The sequence below is a fragment of the Notolepis coatsorum genome (assembly GCF_963971535.1).
Source record: "Notolepis coatsorum genome assembly, chromosome: 7".
NCBI classification, from domain to species: Eukaryota; Metazoa; Chordata; class Actinopteri; order Aulopiformes; family Paralepididae; genus Notolepis; species Notolepis coatsorum.
The window spans coordinates 51823930-51838708 of NC_140171.1; the positions used below are offsets into that span (position 1 = coordinate 51823930).

A 14779-nucleotide genomic window follows, 5' to 3' on the forward strand; every position below is an offset into this window, starting at 1 on the left:
AGGATCAGGATAACAGAACATGAGCTCAGGAGGACCTTTAAGAAAGTGAATATCAGGAAGGGAGCAGGACCGGACGGTATCCCCGACCGCATCCTAAAAGTCTGTGCCGACCAATTGGCCCCGATATTCACTGACATATTCAACCTGTCCTTAGAACAGGCTGTCATCCCCACCTGTCTGAAGAAGTCCACCATTATCCCTGTACCCAAAAAAGCTTGCCTCAATGACTATCGCCCTGTAGCTCTCACCTCCATAGCCATGAAGTGCTTTGAGAAGCTTGTGAAGGGCTACATCTGTTCCTCCCTCCTCATCAACCTGGACCCCCTGCAATTTGCATATCGTCCCAACAAGTCCACGGAGGACGCCATAGCCCATGTGCTGCACACAGCAGCTTCACACCTGGACAAGAGGCAGGGGAACTATGTGAGAATGCTATTCAACTACAGCTCAGCATTCAATACCATAGTCCCCTCCAAATTCGTAGCCAAGCTCAGGGACCTGGGCTTGAACTATGACCTCTGCCAGTGGGTCTTGGACTTCCTGACGGGAAGACCCCAGGTGGTGAGAGCAGGCAACTGCACACCCATGCGTCGAATACGCCCCACAGCGCAAACACACCCACATGCAGGCACCCGCGAGGTCCGTGCGAGAACAGCGTGCGTGGCCGGGCACACCGAGCTCACGCCCCGGGTAGACCAGACGTGCACGAAGTCCCGCGCGGGTTCCGTACGAGATCGCGCGTGTGTCCTGGCACACCGAGTCCGACTTCAGAGCGCACGGACGACAGACTGCAGCGCGAGCCCTCTCTCTCTCTCCCTCTCTCTCTCTGTTGTGATTTTTGGTTAGGGCCTACACAACATGCCTATAGAATACAGGCTATTTATATTTATTATTATTATTCTTTTATTTAAAATTATTGAATTATTATTATTGAATTATTATTATTATTATTATTATTATTATTATTATTATTATTATTATTATTATTATTATTATTATTATTATTATTATTATTATTATTGAACAGCAACCAGTAGGCTTGATATCAGTGTATTATTGTAGCAGCTAATATATATATATATATATATATATATATATATATATATATATATATATATATATATATATATATATATATATATATATATATATATATATATATATATATATATATTAGCTGCTACAATAATACACTGATATCAAGCCTACTGGTTGCTGTTCAATAATAATAATAATAATAATAATAATAATAATAATAATAATAATAATAATAATTACCATAATTAGCTCTCAGGAAGCAAATAAAACATGTAAATAAAACGTTTGTCATTATTAGTAGGTTTGGTTATATAGGTGACAAGGTGGATTGACTTAACACATTCGGGGCCATTGGGATGCGTCTAATAAATCTCTAGAGGACCGGCAAATGTAAACAGACGTGGGGCTGTTTGTAGAGCTAAATCTATATTTTATAGTATTGCTATCTGTCCATTCTCATTGTCAATTGAGTCCATAAACCGTCCCTTCAAAATGAATAATCATCAATACGTTCTCATTTTATAGCGCTGTGAATATAAGCGTTATACAGGATTTGGTCTAGTATATTTTCTGGAAGGCTAGATAAAGGGCTACTAGCTGCTAACGTTATATCCAATGGCATTTCCGTTATACAGGTGCTACAGTTAAAACTCAAACTGCATATGATCGGCACGATCCTCAAGCATGTATGCATGAAAGGGGGGGGGGGGGGGGGGAGGGGGGCGAGGGACGTTGTTTCTTATTATTGATTACCAATAACCGTGTTCGTCTAACTAGCCACATAGGCCGATCGTATCGTATCATAACAAGGCTCGATCGGGCTGTAATTTACGTGAAAAAGATTGTACCATGAGCCGGTTGGATTCCCCCGAGCATTTCCCCGTTATCGATCGCCATCTGGTAGATCGATATGTCCATTGGCTGATGATAAATCCCCTTATTGCATAGTGAAATCCGCAATTCAAAACGTATCCCATGCAACAGACAATAGCTATCGCTTCAGATGAGTAGAAAACTACATTAGAGATCCAAAAAAGAAAAAGGACAACTTCTGCCACAGGGAACACTCTATTATCGCGATAGCGCCCCTAAGAGGATCTGGCCGGTAATGCACGTTGGCGAATTCAAAGAGTAGGGTAAATCTGCAGTGCCGCTCGGCGACCTTGAATAGTTATTAAAATGGAATAAAAGCAATAACAACTTGCCACGGATATATCCGTGCTTCTGTCCACAACGGGTGGAATCGACAAACAGATAGACAAACAGACAGACAGACAGACAGGCAACCAGATATATAGACAGACAGACAGACAGACAGACAGACAGACAGACAGACAGACAGACAGACAGACAGACAGACAGACAGACAGACAGACAGACAGACAGACAGACAGGCAACCAGATATATAGACAGATAGACAAGCAAACAAACAAACAGACAGACAGACACTGGGGGTTGGGCGGGGTACTACTAAGTATAGTAATATGGTTTATTTGCATTGGGAAAGATACATACACACAGGCACGTGCACACATAGAGGCCAAGGGGTGCCTGAGCACCTGCCTTTTTGAGCCTCATCAAAAAAGTGCCCTTTTTGAAAAAAAAATTAATAATATTTTTTTTTTTTCGTTAAGCATATAGACTGCCCTTCCAACTGAAAAATGTCAGGATAGAATCAAAATATTAGGTAAACAGAGAGAGATGCCCCATATTCCATTGCAGTTTGCAGGGCCTCCTCAGCGTGCCTCTCCGCGGACCTATATATTTTATGCATAGCGTGGGTGGTGATGATGATGATGATAGAAACCGCTGTTGAATGCTGGTATTTCACTCATTGAGGGACACGAAGAAGTCAAGTCCGATGGGATTTGGGAATCTCAAATACAAATCGGGATTGGAATAAAAAATGCATTTATATTAAACAATACAGAATATACAGCACTTCTTGGGGTCTGTAGGGTAAGCACTTATTCCCTCCCCCCTGAACATTTATGGAGATGTATGGGCCTTTTAAGTCAGTGATAAAAGTGTCTTTCAAGGATAAGTGAGCTCCTGCACTGATTATTATAGTTCAATATTCAATATTTGATCACCATAACCCCCCAAAAAGCATAAAAAGGGGGCCCCCGCCCGAAAAGGGCCCTTAAAAATCGCGCTCGCGCGTTACGCGCGCTCGGTTAATATATACACACAAGTGTAGTGCCCTTTTCAGCCTTTGAGCACCTGCCCCTCTAAAGTCCTGTGCACGTCCCTGCATACACATTAGCTGGTTGAACAACATCGATATGTGTGGTAATAATGCAGATATTGAGTGTATTTCAGTGAAAATGCGCGCTGCCTCGAATCCAACCAAAGCGGAAATTATCGCTTCCGCCCCGCGAGGCGCGCGCGCGCTTGCGGCCAGTGTGCACAGCTATGTCCGTTAACATGGGAGCGGAAGTGAAGCGGCGGTCGCCCGTCCGTCCGTCCGCCTTGAATCGCGTCTGGTCTGCCGAGCGGTGAAAGTGCACGGAGGAGAAAGGCACATTTACAGCTGCAGGGTCATTACAGTTTTCTTTCGTTTTCTTGTGCGCCCAATAACGTTAACCAAATTAAACCAATGGAAAGAAACACACACGCGTCGCCGACACTCACACGCGCGCGCCAACAAACACATCAACATTCTTCCCCGCCGGACTCGCAGGCACAATCAAATAAAAAGAAGAAACATACTTTTCCAGACAGATCATCTGAGCTCCACTGTGTTTAAATCCAAATAATCCTCTGCCATTGTTGTAATAATGTCATCTGTTCTCTAGTATTCAGTCTGGTCGTGAAGTAAAATTCTCTCTGGAAGTGAAACTGAAACTTAGCAAAGATAAGTTTAAAGGGGCAGTAAGCAAGTGGATGCCTGAACACAGAATGACACCAGTATCACTAATTACCACGGCAAGCCCATAGAAAATTATTCTATTTAATAATAATAATTATAATAATTATCATAAATATAATATATAAAAAATAAATAATAATAATAATAAAAATTATATTAATAATAATTCTTATAAATAATTGTTTTCTGTTGTACCGAACTCGTACCGAACCGTGACCCAAATACCGAGGTACGTACCGAACCGTGGCTTCTGTGTACCGTTACACCCCTAGTAAAAATGTATATTGTCTGTACACACACACGCACACGCGCACGCACGCACGCACGCACGCACACACACACACACACACACACACACACACACACACACACACACACACACACACACACACACACACACACACACACACACACACACACAACACACACACACAATAAAACATTTTATACATCACTTATAAGCATGACCACTTGAAGTAGTTCAGTTGTTCTTGACTGTCTTCGGCTTTCATCTCGTTGTTGAGATCAAGCACTTGTCACAGACCGTTGGGATTCAGGGCTCATCAGTATATTTCCTTTGTGGAATTGTTGTCCATCAGGGTCTATTCTTCACAATATCCAGTTGTCATCACATTTAGCTGGAATAACAATAGTTGCTATTAGTTATTTGATCATGGGTAAAACAATTAACGGCTGAAGCATAAACAAGAACTGTCATACATATAAGCATAATATAATAACACAAATGATATCACATACTGTATATAAATATGAGTATTGGCGAGCCGGAGTCGGCTCTGGCCCGGCAACCATTACCGGGCCAGAGCCGGCTCACCCTTGGTGAGCCATGCCGGAACTGAGCCGAGTGTGCCGACCCGTAGCCAGAATCGTCCCGAATAGGCTGGCCACCTGGGTAGAGACATGGCTTGTCACTCAGCTCTTAGCTCTGCTGTTACTTTACTAAAAGAGGAACAATCTATCAATTCTTGCTCTCAAGGAAAATCAGAATACCAGCATCAGACTTTGGTGGCAGTTCTATTGAAGCCTGAATCAAAATATACCCGCTATCTGAGGAAATATACATCAACCAATATATCAAACGTTAGCTTGCCAATGATTCTGACATCCGAGGTAATAACCTGTTTAAATTACATAAACAGGTCATAAATGAGGAGATGGATCCCATTCAACTCAATGCCAGACGAATCAAAAGTTTCCACAATTGGCACCAATGTGTGTTCACGTGCTACACAGTGATGCGAGGACCTTCCTTCTGTTATAGTTTCCTTGCTTGCTGTCAGAAAGCAATGTATTGTTGTCCTATATTCTCCAAACATTCTCAGGATGCCAGAACTATTCTGTTCCCCAAATCCAGCCAGACAGACACACTATTTTTAATCAGGGATCTCATTGTCTCAAATTAGTGACGCTTTCTTGAATTCCTATTACGTAACTCCCCAGCCTATTCTTAGAGAGTGCTGCTGCCTGTCACTTGCTGACAGACCTGGTGAAAAGCCAATGCATCCGTAGCTCTGGTTAGCTGTGACCGGTCCTGGCGCCGGGAAAGAGGAGGCGGTCTAGTGGTAAACGGCTGTGGTCCCGGAGACGACAAGTGTAGCGATTAAGTGATTCGGTCCATGAGTCAAAGCATATGTCAAGAGAAAGACTTTAATGGATGGCATTGCTTTGATAAGAGCAAATCGGTGGCTTTGACGGGAAGTTGGCTTGGCATGAAGGTCACACATGCATCGGCGTAGGCACATACACACCCACATACACACACACACACACACACACACACACACACACACACACACACACACACACACACACACACACACACACACACACTGGAACACACTTAGGCAAGCACAAAAGCAGACATGAATAGACGGGCGGGAACACACAAGCTACACATAAACACACACACACATACAAATGTGCCCAGTGTACTGGCAATGAGCATCAGTGCCCACATCAGTAGTGGGACTGTGTGCGCTCTATAGGGAATACGCCCTATGGCTACAACATCTGAGTGCCGGGGACTATACATGCAGTACATCTGGCTGAACACACACACACATGCACACACGTACACGCACACACGCGTACATGCACACACACCCTACATACACACACACACACACACACACACACACACACATCCACAGCAATGAATCTGCTTGCATGACGAGGTACAAAACACACATATATGCCACTCCATATATATACAGCACACATGAGCTGTTTCTGGCAGACATATGTCACAGAAAGACATGGATGCATGTACTGTACATACATAAAATCACTCGTACATACATAAAATCACTCACCTCTCTCTGTGCTTTGATACTGTGGTACGTTAGCCCCCCTATACAGTTCAGGAGCTCACTGACGAGAGGGGTCAGTATTTCATCTCCGGAGCTGGCAGTGGTATTATGACTATTAGAGTATGTAATATGGAAGGTTGTTTGATTTCTGACGGTTTGAAGTCGGTCAAAAGTGTTAATGAGTGAACTGATGCGTGTTGGCCACACGTGCCTTTGTGTAGGAGGTTGGTAAGTGACTTTGAGTTCTAGAAAAGCCCTATATAAATCTAATTTATACTCTTTTTACTATTGTCTATTTTTTTAACTGCAATATAATCTAACCATAAAAAAAAACCATGTGAAAAACTGTCTGCACTTTATATGCTCATTTTATGTCTGTCTTTTTTCTGTTGTGAAGCACTTTGAGCTGCAATTCTTGTATGAAAGGTGCTATACAAATAAAGTGTATTATTATTATTATTATTATTATTATTATTATTATTATTATTATTATTATTATTATTATTATTATTATTATTATTATTATTATTATTATTATTATTATTATTATTATTATTATTATTATTATTATTATTATTATTATTATTATTATTATTATTATTATTATTATTATTATTATTATTATTATTATTATTATTATTATTATTATTATTATTATTATTATTATTAATTTGTTATTACTGTAGGCAGCACAGGGGACATACACACGCTCACCACCCCATCAGCGCATTATGCAAGACTTTGATTAGACTTTGATTCACAGATAGTGAACAGGTCATTTCACCAACACTACTGAGGTGTGTGTGTCCCTTTCCCTTTTATTATATACCATTATTATAGTACTCATTTTATAATGCTTTGGTTTGTTTTATCGTGCAAAATCCTGCTTTACCTATATGGTAGTATTTTATTTTTAACACTAGCACAGCCGACAAGGGGTCAAATGACCCCTAGGCATTTTCAATAAATATATCCTTGTTACTCGGTTGAGCTCCAGCTCTGTCACTCAATGACTTTTCCTAAAAGTACCCAGTTGTATCTGGCACGGTTTCTGTAATTTCAAAATGACTTCAGGAAAATGTAATTAGAACGTTCATATTTTTATATTCAGAGGTAATTATATAGTTTACACTGTTTATTTTTCTCATATTTCTCATATAAGCTGTCGGGTTATCTGACCCGTTCCGGTGGGAATCAGTGACATTTTCTCCATGGCTGTGCTAGTGTTAATGTGCTTCCTCCTGGCATATATATTTCCAAGAGGCTATAACCTTTCCATAACTGTCCGTCCCAACTTTTCACATTACTAATTCAGCATAGTTGCCAAAGGAGATATTAACAAGTTGGCCAGAACCCAGACAGGCTGAGGGAAGCAACGTTTATTTCACACACAGCTCCTTTCTGCTTACTGTGTTGTTGGAGGAGGCTCCACTCTTTCACTGTGCTGTTGGTCTGAAGTTGTGCTTTTTTCTCTCTTTCCTTGCTTGCTCTCTCCTTGTCTCTGCCTGTCCTCTTTTTAAACCCTCTCTCTCTCATTATATTTCGCCAGTATTGGACAGATGTCTACTTGACATGGAATCCTGACAACTACCCGGGGGTTCAGAACCTGCGATTCCCCTCTAGCATGGTGTGGGTCCCTGACATCCTCCTCTATAACAGGTAGGCCATCTCATCTAATCTCATCTCATCTCTTCTCTTCTCTTCTCTTCTCTTCTCTTCTCTTCTCTTCTCTTCTCTTCTCTTCTCTTCTCTTCTCTTCTCTTCTCTTCTCTTCTCTTCTCTTCTCTTCTCTTCTCTTCTCTTCCCTTCCCTTCCTTCCCTTCTCTTCTCTTCTCTTCTCTTCTCTTCTCTTCTCTTCTCTTCTCTTCTCTTCTCTTCTCTTCTCTTCTCTTCTCTTCTCTTCTCTTCTCTTCTCTTCCCTTCTCTTCTCTTCTCTTCTCTTCTCTTCTCTTCTCTTCTCTTCTCTTCTCTTGTCTTGTCTTGTCTTGTCTTGTCTTGTCTTGTCTTGTCTTTTCTCCTCTTTGGGCGCCACGGTGGTGTAGTGGTTAACACTGTCGCCTCACAGCTAGAAGGTCCAGTGTTCGATTCCTGCTTGGGGACCAGGTTGCCACGTTGCCAGGTATCCAGGTGGGGTATCTCCCGGGCCTTTCTGTGTGGAGTTTGCATGTTCTCCCCGTGCTCGCATGGGTTTCCTCTTCAGAATATAAACCCAATGGAAAAACATGCAGAACAGATCGTTAATGCTTCGTCCCTGACGAAGACGGACAGGAGCACTTGGATTGGTCCCCGGGCTCTGCCCCACGCCGCAGCCCATGTCTGCTCCCGGTTGCCCTTGGGGGAAGGACGATGGGATGGGACAAGCGCAGAGACGGAATTTCATTCGGCGACCCAAAAAAATAAATGTACATGTGTGTGTGTTCCTTTGTGTGCTGCCCATGGCATGTGTGTGTCACTGCATGACGACATTGTCAATGGGTCTAATTCACTAACGGACTTAAGACAAAAAATGTGCTCTTAGCACCATTTAAGACCTTTTCGGGACGATTTTGGGATTCACCAACCGTCCCTTGCCTTGGATTCGGCCCTGACTAAGGGCATGATTTAGGAGCGCTGAGGAGTAGTCTTAACTTGACAGACTGGTGTGATCCGTGTTCTTAAGGACTTTATTTGGGAGGAATCATAGTGACTCTACAGGCCTCCGTGGAATAAATTATTATTATTATTTTTTTTTTAGCATTTTTACAGTTTTATTGGTCACGCAGGACCGACAGAGGAGAGGGCAAACAGGAGGAGAGGTGGGGAAGACATGCGACAAATAACGACAGGAGCTGGGATCTAACCCGGGTCGGCCCCGTAGGTGCGCGAGGCAGCCGAGGCACTATGGTATGCGCCACGAGGGCGCCCCCTCCTTGGAATTAATGAATCATAATTTAAATAAATATGACAATATTTGTATGATAAAAAATTACACATTTGATGTCAGAAGAATAAATAATATGGATTAATTTGATCACAGGGCAGCTGGATGAACCATATCTGAACCAGCTATTTTGGACAAATGTATAATTACTTAATTACTCAGATATTCAAACACAATTATGCAATTATTGTGAAATGATTGAAAATAATAATTATTGAATGCCTTCTGTGACATTAGAATTTCTTATTTGTTAAATATCTGTTTTATTTAGAGTTGTTCCGATACCGATACCAGTATCGGAAAAGCCGCCGATACTGGCTAAAATGCTGGTATCGGTATCGGCGAGTACCCTCTAATGCTGCGCTCCGATACCATATGACGTAATTTATCAACAACACTGTGGTCTGTTGAGTAAGCATTATAAAACAAACTGGTGCTTAATCGATTAAAGTGTCAATGCCATTTGTCATTTTAACAGCAGATACTTTCTTAAATGTCATCGTCCCGACAGAGCGGTGTTGACGGGGAGCTCATGGGTTCGCTTGGTGGCTGGTGTTATTAGCATTGAACAGCTAACCGAAAGCTAGCTTTAACATTACCTTGGCTAAAGTTGGGGCTATTCATATAATCCAGCAATAATGGCTGCAGACCTGCAAGCAAAGTACAGCAAGTTGGCAAAGGAGTATTCGTTAAATCACAATGTCACCAGTAACGTTACAGTCTTTTCATAATACCGGCAGCTCATGCTATGCTAACTTAGCTCACGTTGTTGACGTCGTCATTGAGACCACCTCGCGTACACAATTAATGACATGTTGCGGACAGCCATATCGGTGACAATGTTTAGCTTTTAGTGCCAAATGATAAGAGTCTGAGGCGGAGTCTCAAAAGAGAATGTTGAATATTTATTGTGCAAAAATCACAACAGATCCGACTGCTACTGAAACGGAGCCTTGTAGACAGACTGAGTAGGGTATATCTGCAGAGCCAGTGGGTAGCGAGTGCAGCAACGTATAATGTCCGTGTGGATCATTGGAGTAGGGTATATCTGCAGTGCTGAAGCCCCATACTCATTGATTAATGATACTAATACAAATCTATACAATCACCTGTTGTTGAATAAATACCATTACTTTCTAGTTATTACTAAAAAACAGTATATATAAAACAGTATTTGTTAAAAAAAAAAAAAAAAAAACGTATATTTATAAAAAAAAATATATAATATCGTTTTTTTTTTTTTTTTTTATGTATGCACTGGTATCGGATAAGTATCGGTATCGGCCGATACCCAAAGCTTAGGTATCGGAATCGGATCGGAAAGGAAAAAATGGTATCGGAACATCTCTAGTTTTATTGATTAATTATACATTTGAAAGAATGCAGGTTATAGCCAACATGCAATATATCCTATTGATTGGTACAATGGGACAGACATTTGTTGTTTTATATAGCTATAACCTGCATTCTTTCAAATATATCATTAATCAATAAAACAGATATTGAAATACACTATGTAGCTGTTATGTGTTTTGTGCCCTGATCAGGCGCTCCTAGTGTGATGTGTCGTGTCTAGTTGTAGTTCCCTGTTGTGGTTTTGTAGTCCTTATCGTTTTCCTCTCCAGCTGTACCCATTTGTAATTAACCGAGGTGTGTCTTGTCATTCCCTCATGTATAAGTATTCTGTCTCTTCCCTTTGTCTGATGCTGATCCCGTCTGTGCAGTATGTGTTCTTGTTTGTCATTACTTTAGTTTCTTCTTTATTCCAAAACCATGGTAATTATTCATTAAATATTCTTTGTGATTACTTTGGCTACATCTCCTTATTATGTTACATTTACTCGACATCGAGCCTGCTAATTGTCAATGATAACGTAATAGTAGCCTACTACACCAACACTGCATATGACAGTGGATAAATAAGAACTAAAGCTAATCGCGTGGATATATCTATAGTGGAATAGACTGCATTAATATTTCATAAGTCTTGTTGCGCCACACACACACGCACACATGCACACTGTATAGCCTGTGTCTAATGAATTAACAGTAGTTATATTATTCTAATGACTTGTTTCATTTGGATTTAGTAGATACTATTATGCTCTGCCCTATACGTATAGTAAGTACTACAGTACACATATTAAGGCCGCCAGAGTCGGGCGTACCATGAGCGGACTGGTGGACTGTACTACTATAGGGCAGCGCAGTATCTGTGATCTCCTAATAAAACAAGTCATTAGAGGGCGGTCAGGTGGCGTAACGGAGATTGCGTTCGTCACCAAACCCCGGAGCGGCTAGATTCGCCTGTTCGAATCCAGCTCACAGCTCCGGGGTTGTCACCAGCTTGGCTGGCCGTTCACACTAATACAATTGGCAGTATTAGAGGGTGGGAGAAGCTGGCGGGGTGGGTCCGGGTCGTTGTAAACAGCGACTCCTACAGTTCGGTCGGGGCGCCTGCTAAGCGCGGATAGGACTTGAGTGGGATAGTGTGATCCTTCCACACGCTACGCCCTCTCAATGAGAATCCGCGCTGCCAGGTGAAAAGAAGCGGTTGATTGGCTGGACGTGTGTCGGAGGAAGCACGTGATAGCCTCCACTCTCCCAGACCGACTGTGGGGGGTAAGTGCGCAGCGACCAGGAAGGGGATTGGGAATTGGCATAATGACTAACATTGGGATGGGAGAAAATCGGAGGAAAATGGAGGGGGAAAAAGATTAAAAAAAAAAAAATCATTAGAATAATATAAGCCTACTGCGTTCATTCATTACGCACATAGACTATACAGTACTGTGTGCGAGTGTGTGTGTGTGCACGCGCTCGCTGCGGCAGGTGGCCACGAGCTGTTGATGACAATACATTAATCTAATCTCATTTTGATCGGTCGCAAAGCGCTTCCGCTACCTATATCGGCAACCATTTCCACACGGCTGCATCATCAGTTGCATTATAATGAGCTGGACAGGTGTGTCTAAATCTTGTCATACTTTTTGCGATTTCATTTGCACACAGTCTGTTTGCTCGCTTTTTTTTAAGGAGCTGCCAGAGGCGTGTCTGTATGCAAATTACCTAAATGAGAACGCAACTTCATGTTTGTCAATGAGTGACATTCCTCATTGTCGGCATCCCAGCTGGGATCGTTTTGGCCACTTAAGACAGTTTCTCCACTCGTTGGTGAATCCGAGTGTACTTGTCGGTGATTTTGTCTTAGGCCATTTAAGACATTAGATTTTGGGATTCCCCAACCGTGTTAAATATGCGTTTTATTGATTAATTATACATTTGAAAGAATGCAGGTTATAGCCAACATGCAATATATCCCATTGGGACAGACATTTCTCGTTTTATATAGCTATAACCTGCATTCTTTCAGATGTATAATTAATCAATAAAATAGATATTTAACACATACTGGACCTTATGTTAGCCTTAAGAAAGTCCAGAAAAAGACTGCGACACATCCTCAAGACCAAAACATACATGTGAGCTACCTGCGGCTTCCAAGAGATTAGTAAGTGTCAATCAAGTAAAAAACAACTCCATCCTTAGCTCTAAAGCTTGGTCATAGTCTCAAGTAGATTGCAGACATTCTGGGGTGTGAAGCCAATATGGCAGAATTACACCAACACTGCATATGACAGTGGATAAATAAGAACTAAAGCTAATCGCGTGGATATATCTATAGTGGAATAGACTGCATTAATATTTCATAAGTCTTGTTGCGCCACACACACACGCACACATGCACACTGTATAGCCTGTGTCTAATGAATTAACAGTAGGCTTATATTATTCTAATGACTTGTTTCATTTGGATTTAGTAGATACTATTATGCTCTGCCCTATACGTATAGTAAGTACTACAGTACACATATTAAGGCCGCCAGAGTCGGGCGTACCATGAGCGGACTGGTGGACTGTACTACTATAGGGCAGCGCAGTATCTGTGATCTCCTAATAAAACAAGTCATTAGAGGGCGGTCAGGTGGCGTAACGGAGATTGCGTTCGTCACCAAACCCCGGAGCGGCTAGATTCGCCTGTTCGAATCCAGCTCACAGCTCCGGGGTTGTCACCAGCTTGGCTGGCCGTTCACACTAATACAATTGGCAGTATTAGAGGGTGGGAGAAGCTGGCGGGGTGGGTCTGGGTCGTTGTAAACAGCGACTCCTACAGTTCTGTTGGGGCGCCTGCTAAGCGCGGATAGGACTTGAGTGGGATAGTGTGATCCTTCCACACGCTACGCCCTCTCAATGAGAATCCGCGCTGCCAGGTGAAAAGAAGCGGTTGATTGGCTGGACGTGTGTCGGAGGAAGCACGTGATAGCCTCCACTCTCCCAGACTGACTGTGGGGGGTAAGTGCGCAGCGACCAGGAAGGGGATTGGGAATTGGCATAACGACTAACATTGGGATGGGAGAAAATCGGAGGAAAATGGAGGGGAAAAAGATTAAAAAAAAATAAAAATAAAAATCATTAGAATAATATAAGCCTACTGCGTTCATTCATTACGCACATAGACTATACAGTACTGTGTGCGATTGTGTGTGTGTGCACGCGCTCGCTGCGGCAGGTGGCCACGAGCTGTTGATGACAATACATTAATCTAATCTCATTTTGATCGGTCGCAAAGCGCTTCCGCTACCTATATCGGCAACCATTTCCACACGGCTGCATCATCAGTTGCATTATAATGAGCTGGACAGGTGTGTCTAAATCTTGTCATACTTTTTGCGATTTCATTTGCACACAGTCTGTTCGCTCGCTTTTTTTTAAGGAGCTGCCAGAGGCGTGTCTGTATGCAAATTAACTAAATGAGAACGCAACTTCATGTTTGTCAATGAGTGACATTCCTCATTGTCGGCATCCCAGCTGGGATCGTTTTGGCCACTTAAGACAGTTTCTCCACGCGTTGGTGAATCCGAGTGTACTTGTCGGTGATTTTGTCTTAGTCGGTTCCAAGATGGTTGCCCTAAGAGAAATCTTTTGGCAATGTTGGTGAATGAGACCCAATGTGTGCAATGAATAAAGACTTCTTCAAAAGTCCAGTTTAATCTTTAATCTTAATCTTAATCTTAACCTTCCCTTCCATTCCTTTCCCTTCCCTTCCCTTCCCTTCCCTTCCCTTCCCTTCCCTTCCCTTCCCTTCCCTTCCCTTCCCTTCCCTTCCCTTCCCTTCCCTTCCCTTCCCTTCTCTTCTCTTCTCGTCTCTTCTCTTCTCTTCTCTTCTCTTCTCTTCTCTTCTCTTCTCTTCTCTTCTCTTCTCTTCTCTTCTCTTCTCTTCTCTTCTCTTCTCTTCTCTTCTCTTCTCTTCTCTTCTCTTCTCTTCTCTTCCCTTCTCTTCTCTTCTCTTCTCTTCTCTTCTCTTCTCTTCACTTCTTTTATCTCATCTTCCCTTCCATTTTCTTCTCTTCCATTTTCTTCTCTTCTCTTCTCTTCTCTTCTCTTCTCTTCTCTTCTCTTCTCTTCTCTTCTCTTCTCTTCTCTTCTCTTCTCTTTTCTTCTCAATTCTTCTCTTCTCTTTTCTTCTCACCTCTTCTCTTCTCTTTTCTTCTCACCTCTTCTCTTTTCTTCTCACCTCCTCTCTTCTCATCTCCTCTCATCTCTTCGCTTCTCTTATT

The 14779-nt window shown here is 42.2% G+C and overlaps 1 protein-coding gene across 1 annotated transcript in view; it reads left to right on the forward strand.

Moving 5' to 3' along the window:
- LOC311231656 (neuronal acetylcholine receptor subunit alpha-7-like) overlaps positions 1-14779 on the forward strand; it is a gene marked incomplete at its 3' end in the record, with an annotated part of 481793 nt that overhangs the window by 276787 nt on the left and 190227 nt on the right. The window contains exon 4 of the mRNA XM_084318284.1: positions 7791-7900. Within this exon, the coding sequence (XP_084174410.1) occupies positions 7791-7900 (110 nt within the window). The remainder of the gene's footprint in view (positions 1-7790; positions 7901-14779) is intronic.